Consider the following 24,343-nt stretch of genomic DNA (forward strand, 5'->3'; position numbering starts at 1 on the left):
TTTGTTTTTGTCAAAATCCAAGTACTTTAAACCCTAACTCTTCTGTGTCTTTCCATTTGTTCCCTCTCCCTGCTTGGCTTTCCTTCCTGGCTCTATTCTGCGAAGTGCGAACACAAAGAAAATTAGGGCTTCTGATTCACAGGTAATTTTCCCTAAGATTTCTTCTTTTCCTCCCTCTTCCTTCTTCTGTTCTACCCCTTTCTCATACTTTGTTTTCGATAATCAATACCCAATTTGAAATATTTGAAAATTTCGTTGTTGTAATTATGTTCAGCAATTCATTCTCGTAGTAATTTTAGGGTTCGCTTCGATCGAAATTCGTAGAGAACTAAGCAAAAATCATGTGTAAGACCAAATATCAAAGCAAAGATTACAACTTTGTATCATTATGAGAGGAAATATAGTGCCAAGAGCTTTGCGGCTTTGCCTCTGCTTTAATCGATATGGGTATTTAAAGGTTATAGCTTTCGAGTCTCCATGTCTAGAAACTCAAGTCCCATGTCCTTGATTTTGGAAAATTTTAGTAATTTCTCGATTGGAAAGTGATTGTTGAATTCGTTTGTGTTATACTGCAGGTAGGTTTTAGTGTTGTGGTGTCTTTGACAGTATTGGAAGTTTGTTCCCTTTGGGTTTGGTTAAAGGTTTTGGATTCGTGGCCAGATTGAGTTTGTTCTCATAGATTTTTGAAAAATCCTTTATGTTAGTGTGTGGAGAAAAAAGTGATATATATTTATGTGTGTGACTATTCTCCTGTCCATAACCATTATTTATGAGCGACAAGAAGGGCGAAAGTGCATGGAGCTTTGTAGTTGGTTTTGTGCTTTGTTATTATTCTTTATCCGGTTTGTACATTCTTGCAACTTAACACATTCTTTCGGGATATTAAATACTTGTTGCCTTAAAAATTACTCAAATACTGATTACAAAAGAACTTCTGCAACTTGTTTTTTACTCATCAGTTATGATCCTATTGATTTGTGGTGAAATGTCAAAGGGATTGAGCTCCATTACAGCATATTTTTTTCTTTTTAGAGCTGCTGTTTGATCTATCTTAATTTATCTAATGTGCCTTTTGCTATGCAGTGTCTTAACTATTTGTTGCCTTTTGTTGGATGAGTTGATTGTTTGATGTTGAAAGATTGTGTTCTGACAATCTTGTTTGGTGAACTGTAGGAAGCTGAGTGATATTTCGAGGAGCAAGGTTGTTCTTGGGGATTAGAAAAAGAGGCTTTTTAACCAATTCACAATGGCTGATGACGATTACAATGAGATGGATATTGGGTCGTCTCTCTCTCTCTCTCTCACACACACACACACACACACACGTGCACGCACACACACACACACACCCCTCCCAAAATATGTCTGAGTGCCAAATTTATGCATCATTGTTGAAATGTGTTCATGGATTTAACATCTAAGGACCTCTGTTAGTGACTTAATGAAAATTTGCTTATACAGATATGAGGATGAGCCTGTGGAGCCAGAGATGGAAGTAAGCTGCTGTTACTCTTCGTTTTTTATTTTAATCTCTAAAAAAGACAAATCTGAAAGATCTTTTTCCTAAAATTCTTGTTTGCCTCTTTATACCCCCTCAATGAATATTCTCTTTCAATTGGAGCTTATTGGCAGAAAAAGAATCAATTTAGATAGCCCTTAGTAGTGAGGAAAGTTGCTAAGAATAATGGGATATCAATGTTCAGGAAGGTGCAGAGGAGGAGGATTTGGATAACAATGATGATATGGCTGGAGATGCCATTGAAACTGATGACAAGGAAGAACAAGCACCAGTGGAACGGCCTCGCAAAACATCAAAATTTATGACCAAATATGAACGCGCTAGAATCTTGGGTACCCGTGCTGTGCAGATTAGGTACTTTCTAAATCTCTTATGTGTCTGAAATTTCATTGATTAGTTTTGGCTGACCTTCACAAATCTAATTTTTGGACGTTCAACGTGCAGCATGAATGCACCTGTGATGGTTGAGTTGGAGGGCGAGACTGACCCGCTTGAGGTATAAGATTCTCATATACTATTCTGGATGCCGACAATTGTTGTTTATGTGTTTCCCTCATCCCTTTGTACTTGCATACTAAGAACTTTCACCCTCCCAGGCATTTTACTGCTTTTGGTCAAATACCATAATGTCAGTTTTGATCTTTATTGTCCTGCTTTACTATCACTTGCACAAACAAGAGATTCTTTACTGGGTTTTCAGTTATTGTTTTCTTTATACTCCTCGAATTCGAGTAAGATGTAAAATGAAGAATGATAGAAACTTATGTTGCAATTATATCAGAAGTAAAATGTTTTGGATTGCTTTTCAGTTGCATAATGCCATCCACAGGAGAAATTGTTCATTGTGAGTATGTGCATTAGCTTATTAGCACATGAGAGCTTCTACTAACAGTACAGTTTAGACATATAACAAAAGAGTAAATTATCGTAGCAATATGTACAATCATCTCTCTGGTTGTATGTAGAGAAAGAGTGGACTTCTTTTCTTGTTAACTACTGTCAATCTAGTTCTACGAAAGGCAGTTTTTAAATTGAAAAGAAACAATAATGTGCTTTTTTGTTTATATTGCTCTTTTCTCTTCTGGTGGCTTTTGTTTCCTAGCTGAAAGAAACTCTCGTTACTTATAGAATCATGTTTCTTTAAGATGCAAAGGTGTTATGGCTTACAATTTGACTTGTGACTCCTCTTAAAGTTAAAAGAAAGGAAAAGAACAGCAACATGTGAGACCTGCACTTGTCATCTGTTAGTGCACACTAGTGATAATATACATGTTTCTTACTTGTTCTACGCAAAGATAATCTTCTTGAGTTTTGTATTGCTTAGATTGCAATGAAAGAGCTTCGTGAGCGGAAGATACCCTTTACCATCCGCCGCTACCTGCCTGATGGAAGGTGAGATTCCTATTTGAGTTTTGCTTCAATTCAAGTATTGATTTTTGCTTTAGTAGCTGTTGTGTACAACTTGGAAAAGTATGCAGCACAGGGTAGTAAAATTCTCTGGTACTTATAATTTCATGTGTTTTTGAGGAAAAGATGGTTAATATGTGTGTGTATCTTTCAGTTATGAAGATTGGGGAGTTGATGAACTGATTGTGGAAGATTCCTGGAAGAGGCAGGTGGGAGGTAACTGATCCTTTAGTTACAAGCAAGGAAAATGCATTGTGCTTCAAATCTTGTTCGGAGGATTTTGTTCTTGTCATTGTGTTTCGGCACTGAACCTATGAACTACATGTCAAAACACTTTTATGTCCAGTAGGTTTGAAACTTTGGTGTATGCTGCTTATTTGTTAAATATGTACTCCGTTGGCAGTTCATTAGTTGGGTTATTTGGTTTTTTTTTTTTTTTTTGACAGTTGGGTTATTGTTGAGTCTACATGCATGTACACAATCTGCAAAATATTGCTTTGTGTCGTGGCAATTCTTCCCAATTGACCAATAGTGTGACAAATAAGTTCCCCCCAATTGAAAGGCTTAAAAAACAGTAGTATAGGATGGCTTCTGCTCAAGTGTTGTAGATTCTAGTGAGTAATACAAGTAATGAGGCATTAGTGGCAACCCTCATTTCTAGCATCATTACAAATTCTATATTATTTACCTCCCCTGTAAAAATATCTTTGAAACTCTACTATGGTCTCAATATGTAGTAGCTCCATTTCAAAGGGCAAGAGTTTCTACCTTCCCATAAATAGAATCACGGCATGCTAAAACTAAAATGCACTTCATTCTTAAAAGTATTCCAATATCCTAGTTTGGATGGTTTCTTCCAATATCTTAGAGTATGATATAGTTATTTCTTTCAATTATTTGGAATTAAGTTATATACTGAAGGAGAATTATGCTATCTATGCTATTGAAGAAAAATGGTCAGTTATATATGCTTCATTAACTAACTATATTGAGGGAGGACTATGCTATCGAAGAAAAATGAAGCAGCCATGAGTTATCCCCCAGATCATGAATTCATGATACGAGTACATGACCTTTTTTCTGTGAAAAACAAAAAAACAAAATTTCACCAAACGTGATCATGAATCCTACATTATTCATCACGTACAAATTGTCTTTAGTAGGCTCCCAGGTGGCCTTTATATCGGAGAAGAAGAACTTCCCCACTGGTTTCTTACAAGTTTTGGTCTTTATACCTTGTAATTTCTTTTAAAATTGAGTGCATGGTATACCCGTAGCGGGCCTCATCATGGGCCGGGCTAGGGCCGGTCTTACCCTAAATTTTAGGGCTTAGGGTAGGGTCGGGTAGAGTTTTGACTTAGTCAACAAAAGTTAGGGCCGGGTAAGGTCAGGTCGAGACTCAAATATGTAAGCCCTTACTTGCCTTTAAAGCTCATTTCGCTAGGGTTAACCTTTGAATAAGGCTAAATAGGACCAAAAGGGCCGAATATAACGTTATTTTTTTAACGAAATAAATTCATGAGTTTTAATTTTTTTTTCTCAAATATTACCTCAAAGTATATATCTGATATAAGACCCTATTTTTAGTCATATTTAACATACATATAAATTATATTTAACTTAAGACATCTATAATTATTAATCTAAGTAGTTATATTCATATATTTCATTAACTATCTCTAAATCATAAAAAATCAATCGTTATTTAACAAAGAAAAATACAAATTAAAGAAATAAAACTTACAAGATTAGTTTTATTGTATAAAAAATAAGAAACATATTAAAAACAATAGAAAATAAGTAATTATTAGGGCCTAAAGGACGGACTTTTAGGGCATGGATAAGGTCGGGCCGGGCTTGGCCCTAAAAGGCACAATAGGGTAGGGCCGTAAGGTATGGCCGGGTTTCATTTGCTTGACCCTTGCCCTACCCTAATTGAAAAGGGCTAGGGCCGGCCCGCTCTAACGGAGGGCCGGATAGGGCTTCGGCCCTATTAGGTAGGACAGATTTTAAGACGGGTTAAGACCGAAGGGCCAAATGATGAGGCCTAGCCCCGTACCATAGTCAACCCCAAATGGAGGGTCGGGCCGGCAGTGAGTTTTCAAGCGTATCATCATCTTTCCTCTATGGGGAGGGTAGACGCCCTGTGCAAAAACTGCTAACGACTTTGGTATCGTTCCAATCCTCTATTAAAGTTGCAAAAAAAAGAAAGAGAACTATAAGAGAAATCTTATTCAAAGCTTCAACCATCTCCATTATTGGATTGTATTGCATCACAAATCAAAAGAAATTAAGCAACCAGATCGAGACTACTCTTACTACACTCTCGAAGACGGTAAACAAAACTTGAAAAGCTGAAGCTTTTAATTGAGTTGGGATCCATTTGATTTGATTGTGTAGCATAGAATTGAAACAGCCAATAGTAAAAATTGCATGTTGCTTTTCCTTTTTTCATTAGTTGTAGTTTGTGTCATTGAACTTCTCTCCAAAGATCCAGTTCTTGCACATACCCAGTAATTAATGCAATACAGAGCGAAAGGAAACGTCCTTCCTGGCTTACGACATACATGAAAGAAGATTGAAAAGGAACTAACGATGGAGTTTATCAACTATAGATGGAGATAGTCTGATAATTAAGGTGGTTTTAAGATGAACAAATCAATAAATTTTCTAATTTCCTTTGCCCGATTGCATCGATTATGAATATATAAGAGTGAATGAGTTGTATCATTTCCAACATGGTATTGTAGATTTTATCGTTCCCATTATTATTCCCAAAAGGTATTATATGTGTCATAAACAGGTTTTCTGCCAAAATATGCTCTAATCCGATGCACAATCTAAATTCTGACTTTTCTTACAAGCAATTAAAACAGTACATACAACCACACCCCCTGTATATTCTAGCATTTAGTAACCTTCAACGTGAGTTACATAATTTCAAATCGATATTCTTCTCCACGGTGCTCCTTTATTTTTACCTTTTAATTTATCAGCTAGATTAAGCTCCTTCTTGTCCCACATCACTAGTTTCGGTAGTTTCTTCCAATATCACAAAGTTACCAACTAACTGACAATATAGTATGTATACAAGTGAAACAGTACGAGTATTAATTTACTATTTACATATCGAAACTTCCTCCAACTACTTGGAAATGATATAACTCATTCACTCTTATATAAAGCTCCATATAAACCCGAAAGAGGACACTTTTCTATTGAAGAAAAATGAAGTAGTCATGATTTATCCCATGCTTCTTCCAATTAAGTAGCTAGCCTCCTAGCTTTATATGTTGGACGGTTCAAACACGATATTTCTTGTCTCATGCAATACATATGGAACTTTGAATATATTTCTAAGGGTCGGTAAATGTTTACGTCAATTACAAACTCACATAAACTCCATTTTCCATGTCCACTACGTAGTTGATAATGAATCCATCAAATTCATCCGTCTCGCACCCAAATATATACCATAAAAACCTTACGATCTGATTTGGTTAATATTTCATTTACATGTGGATGCTAAAATATGTGCAGATTGTAATGGTCTCAAATGCAAATATGCAATCCTTCAACTCTTCAAGTCGAACAAAATATCAAATGAATAAGATATCTTTGAAGAGTGTCTTATTAAGATGTAATCGGAATCTTAGTAATATATATATATACACGGAGCCGTTCGAGAGCGGACGTCCGCACGGCCCTTAAAGTGCGGACGTCTCTCCGTTCTCCTCCGTCCGGCACCGACGACGGCGCGCCTCCACCCCAGCGGACTCCAGTAGCGTCCCCGATCATTTTCCCTCCCCGACGAGTCCGCCGAATTCCAGTTTCCGGCGAGATCGACTTTATTTGGGTCGATCTCGCCGGAAACTAGAATTCGGCAGACTCGTCGAGGAGGGAAAGTGGTCTAGGACGTTGCTGGAGTCCGTTGGGGTGGAGGCGCGCCGTCGTCGGCGCCGGACGGTGGAGAACGGAGAGACGTCTGCACTTTAAGGCTTGTGCGAACGTGCGCCTCTGATCGGACCTATATATATATATATATCTCATTTTCCACGTTTCCAATAGGTCTACCTCCTTGTGAAAATTCAGCTCATATCGATCTACTAGTATTTTGACAAAATATTATTCCCTTTCAAATGGAAAACTCCCATAGAGTAAGTTGTATATATCTCTATAGTGCACTTGTGGACCTGTAGTTGATATATACAAGAGAATTTGATCGAATTCGACAAGTTTGAGTTAGCTTTCGATGTGTATGTAAATATATTAACATCTATAATAGTATGCTAGTATTAGCCATTTGATTTATTTTTGTGTCCCATCTCTCTTGGCTGCATGCGTTCTTGGCTTCTTGCGTGCATGAGCGGAAGAGCTAGCAGATGTATATGCGTTTTTCTTGTGGGCATATTAAGTTTTGAAACTATGATCGATCTCTTGGCTAAAGCCTTTTGTTTTTGTTCTATAGTAGTTTTTTTTTTCTTTTTTTTTTTTTTCAATGGGAGAGTTCTTAAGTTCATTTCAATTAAACTTGTTCACCAATTAACCTCACTAGCTAGCTCGTGATGTCGTGCATATATCGTGGAACTTAGAACTTGGCAAGCAAATTAGGAGGCCTTAATTTGGGTTTGAAATTATATTGGTTGCAACTATATAAACTTCTACAAAATTGCAGAGGAAACAAAACATGTAAAATATGGGTAGCTAGGATCAGGACTAATTTGTTTTTCACCATTTGTCATGAGTTGAGGTCCAACATGGGTGGTTTAATTTAGTTTCTCGTGGTGCAATAATTCAAAGAGGCAAACATGCCCACGTATGTGATTGAAGAATAGTAATACTCTAGCTAGCCTAACTGGTGTATAAATAGGCCCTTCACTTCTGCAAAGATGCACAAATCCGATCTTCTTAACATTCAATCGTTCATAGAGAATCATAGTCGTCCTTCGAGTTCAAAACGTAAGTAGGATTATTTTTCTTTCTAGTTAGCTTAATTAGTAGAGAAAGGCTGCTATCTATATTTATCGTTTACAACATTACTCTTTTGCTAGCTATTGGTTAATGTTCATAGTACATCTGCATGCTGATTCGAATTTGCCATTGAAACCTTATAATTTCGTTTCCCTCATCACTCGATCTCTTCCTCCTTGCAGAAAGAGAACAGACGAAATGGCGAGCCAGTTGGCAATTCATCGGTTGAACAAGTTCCTCAGGTATACCTAGCTACATAACTTTTTCTTACATTCTGGGTAAGCCTAGGGCATGCATGTCAAGCGCCCATTTTCGATTACTGTAACTATTGAAGTTGACATGATTTTACATTCGTGGTCATAGAAACCAAATAACAACCTACATGTTTTTGTGGTACTCAATCATCTGTTAGATCTAAAACGAATGGTGAGCGACCAAAATCAATATTTCAGATCATTATATGAATTCATTATTAACCAGAGAAAAAAGTACTATTGAGCATAGATATTGTCTTCGACTAGTAAAATACGTAAAATATTAAACTTGTTCGGCATTTTTAACTATATATGGTTGCATGCAGTGAGAAGGAAGACTTGGATGAAGTGGCTGCTGCCAAAATTGACAAGCTAATTGCTGAGTTGCAAACGCCTGGTGATCATCATTTTGATCCAGTTCAAAGGATTATAAATGGCTTCATGGACTTCAAGATCCACAAATTCGAGTAAGATATGTCATATATATGTATATATCATGAACTATACATACTGATATCACTGATCTCTTGCTATATATAGGTATTAATACCTTCCTTTTTGTGCTTATAAATCTTGCAGCAAATATCCATGTCTGTTCGACAAGCTTGCCTTAGGACAAAGCCCCAAAGTATGAAACAATCAGCTCTCTACTATTAGATTAAGCTTGCGTTAAAATTAAATCTGATTGATCGATCGTCAACAACCTACTTATTGACTAATGTTTAAAGTATACTTGAATGCAGTTTCTGGTGTTTGCATGCTCAGACTCTCGAGTGAGCCCCTCTATCATCCTTAACTTCAAACCTGGGGAGGCCTTCATGGTTCGTAACATTGCTAACTTGGTCCCTCCATCTAACCAGGTAACGACTACTTAATTGAGCCTCTAAATCGACCAAGTTATTATTGATCACTCTAATCAAATTATGAAATTAATTCTCAGAATAGATTTTCTATTTAATCAGTTTTTAGTAGAAAACTCTACATGTATGTGTGTACTAATCTTAATTTGTTTTTTGTATCTCACAGCTTAGATATTCAGGAACTGGAGCAATCTTAGAATATGCCATAACAGTACTTCAGGTGAAAATTGCAAAAGGACTTGGATATCTGTTGATCATGCATGTGTGTTACGAAAATATATATTAATTGATGTCTGCTGACAACAAGAACAAACTTCTATAGGTAGAAAACATTTTGGTCATTGGGCATAGTAGCTGTGGTGGGATAAAGAGGCTTATGGAGCATCCAGAAGATGGCAGTATTCCCTTGTAAGACTCTTATTCGATCACTTACAAATCGTAGCAATCTTGTTTGTCATAGTTAGTACTTTTCTTCGACGACAACATTAATTTCTGATGGCGGTATCTAATTCTGGGTTCATCGATCTTACTGAAATTTGCAGTGACTTCATAGATGACTGGGTTAACATTGCTGTAGATGCCAAGGACAAAGTTAAAGCACAAGGTGAAGGACATGAGGCTTGTGCTAGAGTAAGACACCCTTCTAAAATGAAACTTTCTGTACAGCTGTACTATAGCTACTAGCCTACTACTACCTACCGCATCCTGGCCTCCTGGGTAAATACCATCCATAATAACTGAAACAAATTTTTACAGGAAGCTGTAAATGTCTCTCTGGCGAATCTGCTCACTTATCCTTACGTTCAGAAGGACGCTTCGGAAAGAAAGCTAGCACTTAGAGGTGGTTACTATGACTTTGCTAATGGAGTCTTCGAGCTGTGGGAGAAACACGGATCTCACATTTCACCCCCCATGGTGATACCACCACATCCCTAATTGTTTTCTTGCATAATAATAAGCCTACTTCGTACGTATCTTGCTATGTACGTAGTTGAAGCACAATGTGTGTGTGAGTGTGTCTGCCTCTTTGAATAAAGCAAATTAACCCCTGGCTAGGGCTAGTGCCACTGCTTCATAATTATGTGTGTTTTGATTTCAATATGTAATGTTTGGAATTTCTATTGTACGTGTGTTAATTGTCAATGTTAGCAGCTTCTAATATATATGTACATACCTAATACTGAAGCTGTACCAATACACGGGATATGAAATAAGTTTCTTTTCTTTAATAGGAATCTCACAAATAAATCGGGACAGTTGCCGACTAAAATGAAGAATAAAAATGAAAGCAAAGTACGTAACAAGGGGTTGTCAAACGCTATGCTCTTGGTTCACTCAAAGACATTTCCTTTTTGGCAATGCTCTCAGAGACACTTGCATCTTCTTGGCTGCAACAATGGTAATACACCAATTGTTGATGGATCTGAAAAATTTGGTTGTCCTCATGAATCATGACTTTTTGCATAACATACATGTTTTCTTATTTCTACTGATAAAATAGCATTTGCATCTTCTTAGCTACCTATAACCGACGACAGTATGTAGTGACGTATAGAAAAGTATGTTATGGAAGAATGAATGTTTCTATTGATATCTTGTGAATATATATAGCGCAGATTCTTGTTCAACAAGAAGTCTCCAATTAAGTTAGGAGACAACAAAGGAAACACAGCTAATATAATCTACCTAAATTGATACTCACTAAATCTAATTGATATACATCTATAATATAATCTACCTAAATTGATACTCACTAAATCTAATATATTGATATACATCTATATACTTTCCAACACCCCTCTCAAGTTGGAGAGTGGATGTCAAGAACTCCCAACTTGCATAAGAGAGATTTGAACTTCTTCTTTCCCAAAGCTTTAGTGAACACACCCGCCAATTGTTGTGAGGAAATAACATGTCGAGTAACAATTTGGCCATGTAAAATTTTATCTCGAATAAAATGACAATCCATTTCAATGTGTCTTCTTTCATGAAACACCGGATTTACATTAATATGCAAGGCTGCTTGATTATCACAGTGTAAAACAACAGGACCCAAAATAGGCATATGCAAATCTGATAACAAATACCATAACCAAGTGAGTTCACAACATGTACCTGCCATTGCTTGATATTCAGCTTCTACACTTGATAAGGAAACAGTTTTATGCCTCTTTGTCCTCCAAGAGATTACGGAATTACCCAAGAATACACGATAACCAGTAGTATAACGACGAGTAATAGGACAACCCGCCTAATCAAAATCACAAAAAGCTCTCAATTTCAATGAATTATTTGACTTTAGAAGCAAACCTTGGCCTGGAGCTGATTTTAAATAACGTACCACTCTAAGGGCAGCCGCCATGTGTGGTTGACGTGGTTCATGCATAAATCGATTAAGAACATGTACTGAGTATGTGATGTCGGGTCTGGTGATGGTTAAGTAAATTAATCGACCAACCAAACGATGGCATGCAGCAGGGTCTTTGAGCACTTCTCCTTTGTTTGAAAGCTCACATTCTTCCATAAGAAATTCAACCGGTTTAGCACCCAAGTATCCACTGTCTTTAATAATCTCCAAGGCATATTTGCATTGGGATATGTAATTCTCTTTCTTTGAATGAGCTATTTCAATGCCTAAGAAGAATTTCATATCACCAAGTTCTTTGATACGAAAACGAGAATGTAGAAACTACTTTAAAGCATTAATTGACTCAATATTGTTTCCTGTGATCGATATATCGTCTACATAGATCAATAGTACAGTGAGAGATGTACCATCCTTTCAAACAAATAAGGAATAATTAGCTGTAGATTGAGAAAAACCAGCAGCAAGAATAGCCTCTATGAACTTAGAAAACCACTGTCTAGAGGCATGTTTATGTCTATACAACGACTTGTGAAGGCGACACACAAGGTTCTTCTCCTGTCGCCAAAGACCAGGAGGAGGTGACATATATATTTCTTATAATAAATCGCCATTTAAGAAAGTATTATGAACATCTAACTGATACAAAGACCAATTCTGACTGGCAGCAATAGCAAGAAGAAAATGAACAGTTACCATTTTTGTTGTGGGAGAAAATCTGTAATGGTAATCGATGTCAGCAACTTGAATAAAATCTCAAGGAACAAGACAAGCCTTATATTGCTCAATAGAACCATCAGCCTTGCGCTTAATGCGATAGACCTACTTGCAACTGATTGGACGTTTTCCATGAGGTAAAGAAACAAGACTCCATGTCTTATTTTCGATAAGAGCTTGAAGCTCAGAATTCATAGTCTCGCGCCACTTGGGATCGGCTACTGCAATTTCATAAGATGTCGGTTCCTCATCCCGACTGACATTAGCAACATATGTGAGGTGTGTAGGAGAACACTGATCATAAGACAATTGAGTTACAAAGAGGGTACCTCATACTATGTTGCCGCTGGAAAATAAATCTAATGACACAAAGTGTCATCCTATCATTTGACCAAGCAAAAGATGTGCCGCCAACCTAGAACAGATAAGGCACACAAGGTGCATAGCCGGCACAAAGCCCTTTTTGCCCTACCATTTAGTGAAAATGTATTATTGAAGGCAGAAAGCTGCACAATACTAGAATTAAAATGCAATAAAGCGTAATTAAAACATAATAAAAGTGCACAAATGTAAAATAGAAAGGACCCAAGGTCAAGCCCTAAACTCAATTCATAATAGTCTCAAACAAGCCCACAGCTGGACTAAGGTCAACCAGGCCCTGTCCTTAATCTTAGCCCATGCAAACTTCTGCACATGCAGCCTAACTACTACCAGCAAACCCACAACCATGTATGGTCGCCACCACAGCTGTTGGATCCCAACCACCGTCGAAATCTCATCTTCGACAGAGTCCCACCGCAATATCCCCACAACCCCAACCTGCATGAGCGAACCTCCACGTCCTTAAGCAACACAAATCGAGTTCCGACCTCAATCTGTGGGTGACGAGATCCGAAAGGACGAGCCAAGAAACCACAACCCAGATCGGGCATCACAATGAATATTGCATCGAGATGCTGCATGAATTGATCAATCACCCCTATCTTCCACGAGCCATCTACATATGCTGCCACTGCAATCGATTTTGAACAAGAGACAACAAGAACCTTCTCAACCCCATCCAATCATTGGAGCATGCTCCAATAGTAGCAGCCCGTCTAGCCGCACTCGACGAATGCCAACAAGGCCAGAGGCTAACGCCAACACTGATGCGCAACCAGATGAGAGCAAGTAAGACAGACGACATCTAGGATTTTAGAAAAGCGTGTAGAGCACCTTTTGTGTTTAGTATTTAGTCTAATGAGGAAATTTTACTAATGGTACCCCATATAACATCCATTCATCATTATGGCATATGACATTTCAAAACTATAATATTGGTACCCTAACATGTAAAGCTGACATAAATTTGATACCTTCCATCTCTAACAGTGTCAAGTCGACTGCTACAAAAGTTGTTTCATGGGCAATTATGTCTTTTTATTTTTCTTGACATTTTCCCTCTCTCCCTCTTCCTCCGCCGCACACAGCCAGCACATGTTCTCATCTACATATCTATTTAATCAGACACAAAATTGCTGCAAACTGAACCTTCCTCTTCTTGTTTTTCATTGTTTTCTTCTTGTACTTGCAATAGTTCTCCAACAATTAAAACTCCCCCAAAATTCAGAATCCAAATTCCAACTAATTACAAAACTTTGTTGTTTCTCTAGTAAACAATTCCCAATTTTTCGATCTCCATTCCAAGTTTCCAACCCAACCCAATGGAGAATTCGACCCAAGAATCCCCTATACTATAACTCATTGGCTCTATTAGAGATTGTTGTTTAGGTTGGTAATTAAGAAAAGTAGTTGTAGAAGAAGCACAAGTAGTAAAATTTGTGAATCTAAATATTAAAATAAGTTCATGCCACCCATTTTAATGGGGCATGGGGTTCACTAGGATACAAAGAAAGACATACTCTAGGTCTCTGATTGTCGAATCTTGTCAGACTGCCTCAAGATTCAGTACTTTTAGAAGAGAGTGGCAGCAAAACAGCCTCTGTCGTCAAAGAAAATTGTATCAACCAAGGAGACGAAAATACCCCTTTAAAAGTATAGAGTTAACGCCATCATTGACAGCAAATACTAAAAGTGGTTTCTGTTCCATTGTTTGAGTACCAATATAATAGTTTTTAAATATGGTGTATTGAATTGATGAATGACCTTTATTTGAGGTATGGTTTGTAAAATTTCCTCTTAGTCTAATTTACGAATTTATCGATTAATTAATAGATTGTTAGAATTAATAAATTTTGGCATTTGTGATCGATGTTATCCATTTAAGGAGATTTCAGTCATTTAATTGCATTAGAACATCTCCAACAGCTTCCCCAAAAATTCTCTAAAATGGGAAAGCAAATGCTAAAATCTTCAAAAAAATTATGCTTAAAATTCAACAGCTTCTCCATTTTAGAAATTTCGGCATTTAATACAACAATAAAATATATTATATCATTATTAATTATAACAAAAAAATTATAAAATTCATTGTAACAATAAAATACCCAATAAAATATTCTATTGTTGTCTTGAATTCGTTGGAGCACATAAAGAATTTAATTTTGGGAAATGAAAGTTTTGTTGCAAATTTAGGGAATGAAGATTTCTCTCTTTTCTCCATCCCCATTTTGGAGAATGAGATGACGAAGCTGTTGGACCTAAAAACAGTTCTATATCCCCTAAAATTGAGAAGTTCAAGAAAATTAGGAAGTTGTTAGAGATGCTGATAAAGTCCACGACTGTAATGTTTGTATTTTTTTTTCATCGAATAAAAAGAAAAAGAAAGGCAAAAGAAATAGAAACCAAGTCATTTTACATTTTTACTCATCCGGCAGCCCGAAACAGAAACCCCAAGTCATTTCATTTCAACCAGAGTCTTCATCCTTCTCCTCTCTCTCTTCACTCTCTCCCTATTCCGATCCAGTTCCATGGAGTCCCTCCCCCGCGACGCCCTCCACCACATCTTCTCCCTCCTCCCCCTCCGCCAGATCATCATCTGCCGCTGCGTCAGCAAGCACCTCCACCACCTCCTCACCTCCCCCTCCTTCCTCTCCTCCCCCTCCCCTCCCCTCCACCTCCTCGCCCTCCGGCCTCCCCACCACCGCCACCACCACCACCACCTCTCCTCCCTCCACCTCTTCGACCCTTCCCTCCACCGCTGGCTCCGCTTCTCCCTCGACTTCCTCCCCTTCCGCTCCCCCCACCCCGTCGCCTCCTCCTCCGGCCTCCTCTACCTCTGGGCCGACTCCCCCTCCGACTCCTCCAAGTCCCTCCTCCTCTGCAACCCCCTCACGCGCCGCTTCCGCGCGTTGCCCCAGCTCGGCTCCGCCTGGTCAAGACACGGCTCCGTCCTCGTTGACTCCGCCGGACGCGTCATGGTCCTCACCGAGCTCGCCGCGCTCTACTTCTCCGCCGGAGAGGACGACCGCTGGCTCAAATTCTCCTCCAATCTCCCGTCCAAGCCGCGCAGCCCGATCCTGGCGGCGGAGGAGTCGGTCTTCGCTCTCTGCGACGTCGGCTCGCCGTGGCGGAGCCAGTGGAAGCTCTTCGCCTGCACCGTTTCGAAGCTGCGGAGCTCGCAGCAGTGGACGAGGCTGGAGAAGCCGGAGTGGGGGGACGTGTTTGATATCTTGAAACGGCCGCGTTTGGTGAAAGGAAATGGCAGCAAGATTCTGATGGTTGGCGGTTTGAAGTCGTCGTTTTCGCTCAACTCGTCGTGCTCGACGATTCTGATACTGAGGCTCGATTTGGAGAGCTGGGAGTGGGACGAGGCCGGGCGGATGCCGGTGGAGATGTTTAAGTGTTTTCAGGAGTGTAGCAAGTTCAAGGTGTTTGGTGGAGGCGACAGGGTTTGCTTTTCGGCCAAGAGGTTGGGGAAGTTGGCTTTGTGGGACAATTGTGAAGGGAAAGCAGAGTGGAAGTGGATTGAAGGCGTTCCCGGGAGTGGCGATGGGCTTTGCAGGGGGTTTGTTTTCGAGGCCAGGCTTACCCCATTGCCTTGATCAGTTCAGTCAAGGTTTCGGCTTGTGATGCGAGCTAGAGGTTGGTACTTGTTTACTGAAAAAAACACTCCATTGTTGTTGTATTATCATTGAATTCAAGAACCTGTGGTATTGTTATTTGAATTCGTTAGTGCAAATGTCTAGGTAAATATTTTGAAATTGTTACTCCTGTATGTTTTCTATATTAGCCTCGTTTTATGTGTCAGCTATTAGCTTTATGAACTTGGCATCATTTGTCTCTGCAATTAGCTTAGCGAGTGACCTAGCTCTAGTTATGTGAAACATTTAAGTAGATAAGATGCTAATGAAAGAAATCCATATCGGTTAGGAAGAGCTAAACAACTTTATTCTGCTTTTGTTCTATGCGTCTACACTAATAGTGATTAATCCTTTGGTTCCCTGTATGTTTTTCACTCGATGTCTATGCACTCTAAAACTAGTTAGTTCATAATTGTGGGCTTCTTCTTTAGTTTCAACTAAGGCTGCAGCATTCTAGAGCACTTCCAGGAATGGCATCAATACACTGCCACTCTGCTAGTATCAACCGGCGTCCTAGATTCATTGATTTGAGTCGGTTTGGATATGTTGTGAATGATATGTAGACATGTAGGTAAGGAGTGTAGTCCTTATGCAGAACCTAGAGCACCATATAACTCTGGTTTGATTCTATACATGTGTGAGCCTTCAGTGCTTGTTTGAAGTCGGAAAGTCTGATTGTTGATTGAATTGCTTGTAAGGTACATTTCATCCGTTTGCAGTAGGAACGTGGTGTAATTCTTGAGTTTCACTCATGATTCCATCAAATCTTGCATGTCTATGTCCTATAGTTGTTTAGGGTGTTGAAGTAAGGCTTTCGTATTCAAATGCTAATTCAAGCTAGCATTTTGGAGGCTGTGGGTCATTACAAATGGTATTTAAGTTTCCCCAAGTCACTACAAATACGTGAGTTGATTTACTTGGTATAAGGTAAATGGTCAGCAGGAAAACATTTCCAGTAGTATATTTGATACCTTTCCTGGCATGGTCGACATGGCATAAAGGAGGGGAGAGTAAAGTCTCACATCAGGTATTTGTTGGAAAGATCTAGGCTTAAAATAAGGCACAGAACCCGAATATCTATAATTAGAATAAGTCATGTAATTCTTGTCCTGAGAACTTGGAAGCTTGAATAATTTGATTTAATCAGATTTATATGTTATTGTATTGCCATGAAATGTTGGGCTAAATCCCACATGCTGAACTCAGACAGTTCTGCAAACCCAAAGACAGTTGTATGTTTGAGTTCTGCAAGAAGTCATTTGCAGTTGGTGCAAATTAAATTGTAAAACTTAGATTTAGATCATCCAAATCAAATGGAGCTTCCAAGTTTTTTTGTTTAAACATGGAAAAATATTGAACCATGAAGGCCCTCCGGCACTCTTGTTGAGTTGCATGGGGTACCCACGCAGTCACGAGCAATGCTTGCCCACATGCATCCTTGAGCACCTGCAAAACCTATACGTATGCATGTGGGATCCCATTTGATGCTAGCCTAGTTGTAATATCTAACCTGCAGATTCTTATTATTCATGCTGTCACCTACATTGCAATGGCCAACACAGGACTCTTTGATCGGAAGATTCTGTGGTCAGTTTTAGGGCCGGGCATTTAACCGAATGTGTGCAAAAAACCAACCGAACCGAATCGAAAAATCGAATCGGATAACCGAACCAAAACATTTAGGTCAAAACTAGTAGTGAACCAAACCGAACCGGTTTAAATCGGATTGGATCCGGTTCAAGCTCTTAAACAAACCAAAAATAACCGAACCGATCTGAATTATATAATGTGTAAATATATATAATTTATATACTTGAAATATTATTATTATTAGTTGATTTCATCTCTATTTACAGTTTACTCACACACTTAATCTCTCCATATAAAAGACAATTTCTCATTCAACTCATTTCTTGGAAAAATCTATTAGTGTAGAAAAGATTGGGAGTGCATTGGATTGATTGTTGTACTTTGAGTTTATATATTTTCTTATAAAAAAAAACATGTTATTCAAGTTAAAAACTTGTAGTTCAACTTTACATAGGCCAAAAGTTTTTCAAATATGGACCAAAACCGAAACCAACCTGAACCGATCTGAAATTCAGATGGGCCGAATATTCGGGTCAAAGGTTTTAAACTCCGGATTTGGTTGAAAAAAACCTTAACCGAATAATTTGGATTGGCAGTTTTGGTTTCGTCCTAAAACCGACCCGAACCGAAGATGCCCAGCCCTAGTCAGTTTTTTGGCCAACAGCTGTAGAAAATAAGGTGAATGTGTATAATTGTTGATCTCATTCTTTTTTTATTTATATGTTCTTTCCAAATATAAAATCTGCAGTTATCACCTTTTTATTTGTATTGTGGGCTTGAACATTAAACATTTCTTTTCCTTTTGCCTTTGCTGCACCTAATAATTTAGTTAATCTCTAGGCAACTGCACTGGATTGAACATGAGTGTGTTAGTTGATGTAAGCACCATTTTGGCTACACCATCACGAGCAAATAACATTGGTATTTGGAGGGAAAAGTTCATGAATTGTACTTAGTCTCTCTTATGCTGAAGTAATTATTGGGACAGACCAAAATAGAATGGCTAAAATCCACTGTAATTTGTTTTTCCTGAATGTGAAACTTCTAGGAAGATGTCCGGAATCTCTATGCAAATGGCGAATTGAAATTTTTTATGTTCTGATACTTGGCTTCAAATGTGGGCTGGAATTTTTTAATTTATTTAATTCATTTGTGTTTTCATTTTCTGCACTGATTGTCAATTTATGAGTGTGGTCTTATACTTTCTCTTCTTCATTCATATATTTGATGTACCAGTACCGCTGAATGGATTACGACACATTCATAATGGATTTATCATCAGAATTTCTGCTTATGAGATGATAAACCATTCTAATATCAGAGCACATTTGTTTGGTTTGTCTCTTGTCTACAATATGTTTTTTTTTTTTTCCGACAAATTTGTCTGCAGTATGTTTTGATCCTTGCTTTGATATTTAATAAACCACCTATTCGAAATGATGCAGCTTCCATAAGCTGGATCTTCTTTCTTTTGGCAAAAGTGCATTGGTAAAGTTTAAACAGATTGTTATGAACAAATATGGATGGCTAGGTTAAGTGAATCTATAGCACCGATTTGTTTCCTCAGCTTTAATTGTTTGTTGCTCTTGTTCATTGGGATAACATAATGCTATAAGGACTAGGGTAATATCATTAGTCATGACAAACTCAAGGTTTCCAGCTTCTTATATGTACAAATAACAAGTGACTGATCTGGCATGCTATGCAGCTCCCATAAGCTGGATCTTCTTTCTTTTGGCAAAAGTTCACTGGATAGTCTATACAGATTGGTATGAACAAATACAGATGGCTAGGTTAGGTGACTCCATAGCACCATTTTGTCACCCCAGCTTTAACTGTTACAGTCTGTTGTTCATTGGGATAGTCTACTGATATATAATCTGACTATGCCATGCCCTGTAGCTTTTATATTATTAGGGATTTGTTCTCATTCTAGTTGTAAAAAAGGAGTACTCGATTATGGCCTGAGCAGCTCAATTTCTCGGCAAGTGCTTACAGTTGTTTATCTTTATGCTACAAGGATTTAGGTTTTTCTAGAGATGTAATTCGGGTTTTCACCTTTTCTTTTCTTATAATTAGGGATGAGCATCCTGAATTTGAGTTGCGGTCTATCTGCTTCTTCAAACCATTGGAATGGAGTCATGAAGCCATGTGTAGGTTTAAAACTCCGAGTTACTTCAGTTGAATCTCAGGTTCAATGAGTCTCCCACACAGGACTTATTAGTCTGTCATAGTAATTCATCTTCATACGGCCGCAGCATCCAGGTGAGCTGGCGAGCACCTTGTTACTTGCTCTCAAAGGCATGGTTCAATTTCTGAACTGTTCTCTAGGACTTGCATTTGTATTTGGTCTTGTTGTCTGAGCATCCTGATTCCTGATCAATGTTTTCCAACTAGTTACTTGTCTCACTTTCGGATTTGGAAGTCTCAGGTCTTGTGTTATACTTGGGTCATTCTTTTATCTATAAATGGTGCACCGCTGAAGCTATCAGCTATAAGCCCGATTAGTAAGTCTCGATGTCAGGTCATCACCAATGCTTGTTGATTTCTAGCTCTCCATTGGTTATGCTAACTATTCTTCGCGCACAAAGTTGCATCAAAACTCAACATCAGCCTCTGCACTATTCCCCTGGTCATCACTTCATCTACCTCTTTTGCTTATGAAACTTTAGCCTTCTCCTTTTTCTGGATTTTTAGGGTTAAAAACTTAAAATCCATAACCATCTTTTGTGATTCAAAGTCATGGAGCATTGTCTCCTGGACCCAATTCAACCATCATGAGATATGCAAAAAGATCATGATAGGAGCCATTTCAACCAAAGTTTTCTCTATAGTTGAGTGAACCTCAATAGAATGGAGAAGGGGACCCCTTAATCCATTTGGAAATTCCATATGATATCCATGAGTATAAATAGTCTAGGTTCCATTTCTGGGTTTTGAAGGTGACATTCTATCTAATTAGGTGGGATTGCTAGCATACATGCACTTAGGACCCAGAAAAAAGGAAAGCAGAGGTACTGATATAATGGTCCAGCTCGAATAAGCTGTCAATTTCATAGCTCTCTGCATAGTTGATAGGTACGGAACTATGGATCAAGCATTGTATGTCGTGTGTGAGTGATTGATGGTGCTCGGTAATACTTGCATCACTAGTATCCTCCCTTTGAACATCATGAGCACAATGTTTTTTTCCTTTTAATTTGGCTTTTGCGTTAGTTAGTGCACCACGCATATGAAGGTCAATCCAAAACACCTGAATGACCTGATGATTCTATTGATTGGTACTTTTTTTTGGCACAAAACTTTTCTTTTAATCTTGTTAATTCATGACCAATTTTTATACTTTTTTAAAGTTAAAAACAAAGAATTACAATATGTGTTATTGTAGGTGAGAGATTGTGAGTTCGACTCACGAAGTTATAATATATGATAAAAATATATATGTTGCTATACATAGTAGGGCTGGGTATGGGCCGGGACGAGCCAGGATTAGCGTGATCTCGATCCCGATCCTGAAATTTTAAATGACGGGACAAGACAAGATGAGGGATTTTCAGAAGTGATCTTGGTAGGCCCGAATGATGATGATGATGCTTGAAGACTTTGCTTATTTTGTGTAGTAGTTGTTAGTTTATTTAGTTTAAACTCTTTAGTTTTATTTGCTCGGTTTTAGTTTGTAACCCCTAATGTTTTTAAGGGGAACTATTGCGGTTATGTCACACCTCTATTTTTTTTTTTTTTTGTAGGTGCAAGTGTGCAACTCATATTTCAATTATAGAATAGAATTTCCATAATCAAAATATGAAAAAAATTAGAAAAGAACAACTCAACACCAACTAACTGAAATTTTATTCTTCATTATAAAAAGTAACTTACAAAAATAGACTTAAGAAAGTCTACATCTTATTCTAAGAGAAAGCAAACAGCACACAAATTTTACAGGAAATTTAAAAACATCCTTGCAAGAAACCAACTTCAAACAGCTTGTTTATTACCTGCAAAATATTTAAAGGGGTGAGCATAAATAGCCCAGTAGGAGGCAAAAGCTCTTCAAACAATACAATATCAGTCAAAGAGACAACATGTATGCATATGTATAATCTGCCCCATATAGTTCATATGACAAAATACTTCAAGTCTACATGTCCCATACCATGTATTTTTACCACAAGGGTGGCTTGGAGTATTTAATTACATGAACTATCTCCCACCCACTCACATAACCCCTTTTACTAGTCCTTTTGCCCATTCCCCTTTCGCCAATCCCGAATTACCTTTTTTCATAACCTATACTACTTGCGCATCAACATGGGCATACCTGGGATATGGTTCATGCTGAGGATATGGACTTAACTACACAAAAGTAAAATTTCTAACTTCTTTACCCAAAGTGCTTTATGCATAGCTCTAATACTTCCTTATGCACAAATGAAAAACCACTCCACATTATGAACAGAATGCAGCAAGAAAACAACGATTTCACCAAAAAGAAGTGATTCACATAACAAAATATAAAGCAAGTATTGAGATTCCCCAAGTTTCCTCTTACCTTTGCCGGATCTCACTTCAAGTTTCAAGCTCCTGAGTTCCTACACCAAGGTATCTCTCCCTCACTCTAAGTATGGGGATTGCTAGAAGACCTATCTCCAAAATACTGAACACAACTATTTATAGAGTCTAGGAACTTAATCCCTAAGATATGAACCCTAAGATATGAACACAGGAAGCAAAATCGATTTGTTCAACTGAGTACTTACCCGTTTAGCTCCTAGACCTGCCACCTCTAGGCTCCTAGGGTTCCAGCTCCTGCAAAATAGCTTGAAGGAGTCATCGATCGAGCTCTGAGAATTTGACACCTCCTGCTTGGCAAGGTCGGCTACTAATATTTAAGATTTTCTAGGTCGGTTTCTGGGTTTCAAGGTGGTTGAGCAAGATTTCGGATGGGACTGATCATGGTTCCGGATTAAGAAGCATCTGGTGGAGGAGAAAGTCGATGAAGATGAAGGACAAGCTTTTGAGTTTAAGTTGTGTTTTCTGTCTATCTATTTGTGACAACACTTTCTAAACAATGTTTTAGTTTGAGCTCAAGTTTTAGGTTAATTGATATTGGGCCAAGTTTTCGGTTAATTGATATTGGGCCAAGTTTTGGTTTATGGGCTAAAAACTCTCCTAGAAAAATAAATAAAATAGAAATAATCTAAACAACTACAACAGTTTTTAACATGTATTAATATATATAATGTATATATATCTATACACATAAAAGATTAAAACCAACAATGCAGAAAATTAGTTAAAATTTCTGAGTCGTCACAGGTTGTACCTTCATGTTGCTTAGTCATCACTATTTCAGTTTTCAATGGGTAAACATTTGATCATTCACTTTCATACTCATGATGCATGTTGGTACTTATGTATATATTAATCTTTTTTCAATAACAAGTGTGTGGATGTGAATTTTTTATGAAGAAAATTTGCTTAACGATGATGCATGGACTTGTTTGAGCGGGATTGCAAGGCCTTTGCCTTGTTGGTTAAACATGTTGGTGTCTTGCTTTAAACTTGAGCTTGATATATGATGTGGGCTAGAAAACATGCTTGGGTCTTATGAACTTTAATTTTTCAAAATAAATTATTATGGATCTAGTGTTTGATTTAATTCATTTCATATTTGTCATGTCAACTATTGGATTAAAGAAGCATAGTGAGACTTGGGGAGCTAGCTATTACATGCCATTTTGTGAGCGTTCGAGCCTTATTTGCAACGTATGCATTTTTCTATGCACTAACTTTTTGAAGAGTGAACATCTCATTTACTTTGCATCTTTCAAACTTGTTTCATATCTTCAAAGCTCTTTGTCACAATTCACATCTTGGAAACAAATTAGGCAATTAGGAGTCCACCATAACCAAATATGTATGTCCCTAAAAGATTGAATATCCTTAGATTCTCATTTTGAGCTTTCTTGTTAGCCTTTCATTTCTTCCATCATAAATGTCTACCCTTAACTTAAACACGTGTCTTACCCTTTCAACTTTTCTTAATGAGCAATACGAGATTATTGATGTCATGATGTTTAAGAAACAAGTTTGGGAGTACTTCGAAAAAAATAGATGTGGCTGTGTATAGTGTTTGCAATTGTAAATTCATATTCATCTTTGTGGAAAAAAAAATGCAAAAAAAAAAAAGAGAAAACGAGGAAAAGAAAAGAAAAATCTCAAAAGAAAGTCATTTTCAATTCAATAAATAGTTTGTGTAAGTTTGGGGAAGTGGATGAGAAAGTGAAAATTTTTGACATCTTAGGTTCTTAGGTTCTTAAGTTCTTAATCTCAAAATGATTGTTGATTATTCTGTTGCTTGAAATTTGTTATTCCATTCCATTTCATTTCTTTACCCCTCACCCTAAACCTCGTTACATATAATAAAAATCTCATTTCACTCGAGATGTGTGTTTTGTTTAATTAGTGGAGATACGATTTAAGAGCAACCATATGACGGTATTGCATGAGATTGTTTTGAGTGTAGTGTAGTTAAGCCATAAATACTTGTGTGAAAAATAAAGTGAATATTTTGTGAGTATATGGTTAACATGGTTTGACATGCATTCTTAATTTTGGTATATTTATATGACAAATTA

At 37.8% G+C, this 24,343-nt stretch overlaps 3 protein-coding genes across 3 annotated transcripts; all 3 read left to right on the forward strand.

Moving 5' to 3' along the window:
* The first annotated feature begins 54 nt into the window (after positions 1-54).
* Positions 55-3,353, forward strand: LOC101302414 (DNA-directed RNA polymerases I, II, and III subunit RPABC2-like). The gene is made up of 7 exons (XM_004290491.1): positions 55-142; positions 1,174-1,281; positions 1,462-1,495; positions 1,704-1,873; positions 1,964-2,015; positions 2,844-2,911; positions 3,081-3,353. The coding sequence occupies exons 2-7, from the start codon at positions 1,247-1,249 to the stop codon at positions 3,148-3,150; spliced, it is 429 nt and encodes a 142-aa protein (XP_004290539.1). The 5' UTR covers positions 55-142; positions 1,174-1,246; the 3' UTR covers positions 3,151-3,353.
* Positions 3,354-7,817: 4,464 nt separating this feature from the next.
* LOC101302713 (carbonic anhydrase 2, chloroplastic-like) lies at positions 7,818-10,103 on the forward strand. The gene is made up of 9 exons (XM_004290492.1): positions 7,818-7,885; positions 8,080-8,139; positions 8,478-8,618; positions 8,731-8,779; positions 8,895-9,011; positions 9,178-9,231; positions 9,334-9,419; positions 9,554-9,641; positions 9,768-10,103. Exons 2-9 carry the CDS (start codon positions 8,096-8,098, stop codon positions 9,945-9,947), a joined length of 759 nt encoding a protein of 252 aa, XP_004290540.1. The 5' UTR covers positions 7,818-7,885; positions 8,080-8,095; the 3' UTR covers positions 9,948-10,103.
* A 4,899-nt stretch (positions 10,104-15,002) lies between these two features.
* On the forward strand, positions 15,003-16,280 carry LOC101291697 (SKP1-interacting partner 15-like). Its single transcript, XM_004292485.1, has one exon. It carries the CDS (start codon positions 15,003-15,005, stop codon positions 16,074-16,076), a length of 1,074 nt encoding a protein of 357 aa, XP_004292533.1. The 3' UTR covers positions 16,077-16,280.
* The last annotated feature ends 8,063 nt before the right edge of the window (positions 16,281-24,343 follow it).

Source organism: Fragaria vesca, linkage group LG2, assembly GCF_000184155.1.
Source record: "Fragaria vesca subsp. vesca linkage group LG2, FraVesHawaii_1.0, whole genome shotgun sequence".
Taxonomy (NCBI): domain Eukaryota; kingdom Viridiplantae; phylum Streptophyta; class Magnoliopsida; order Rosales; family Rosaceae; genus Fragaria; species Fragaria vesca.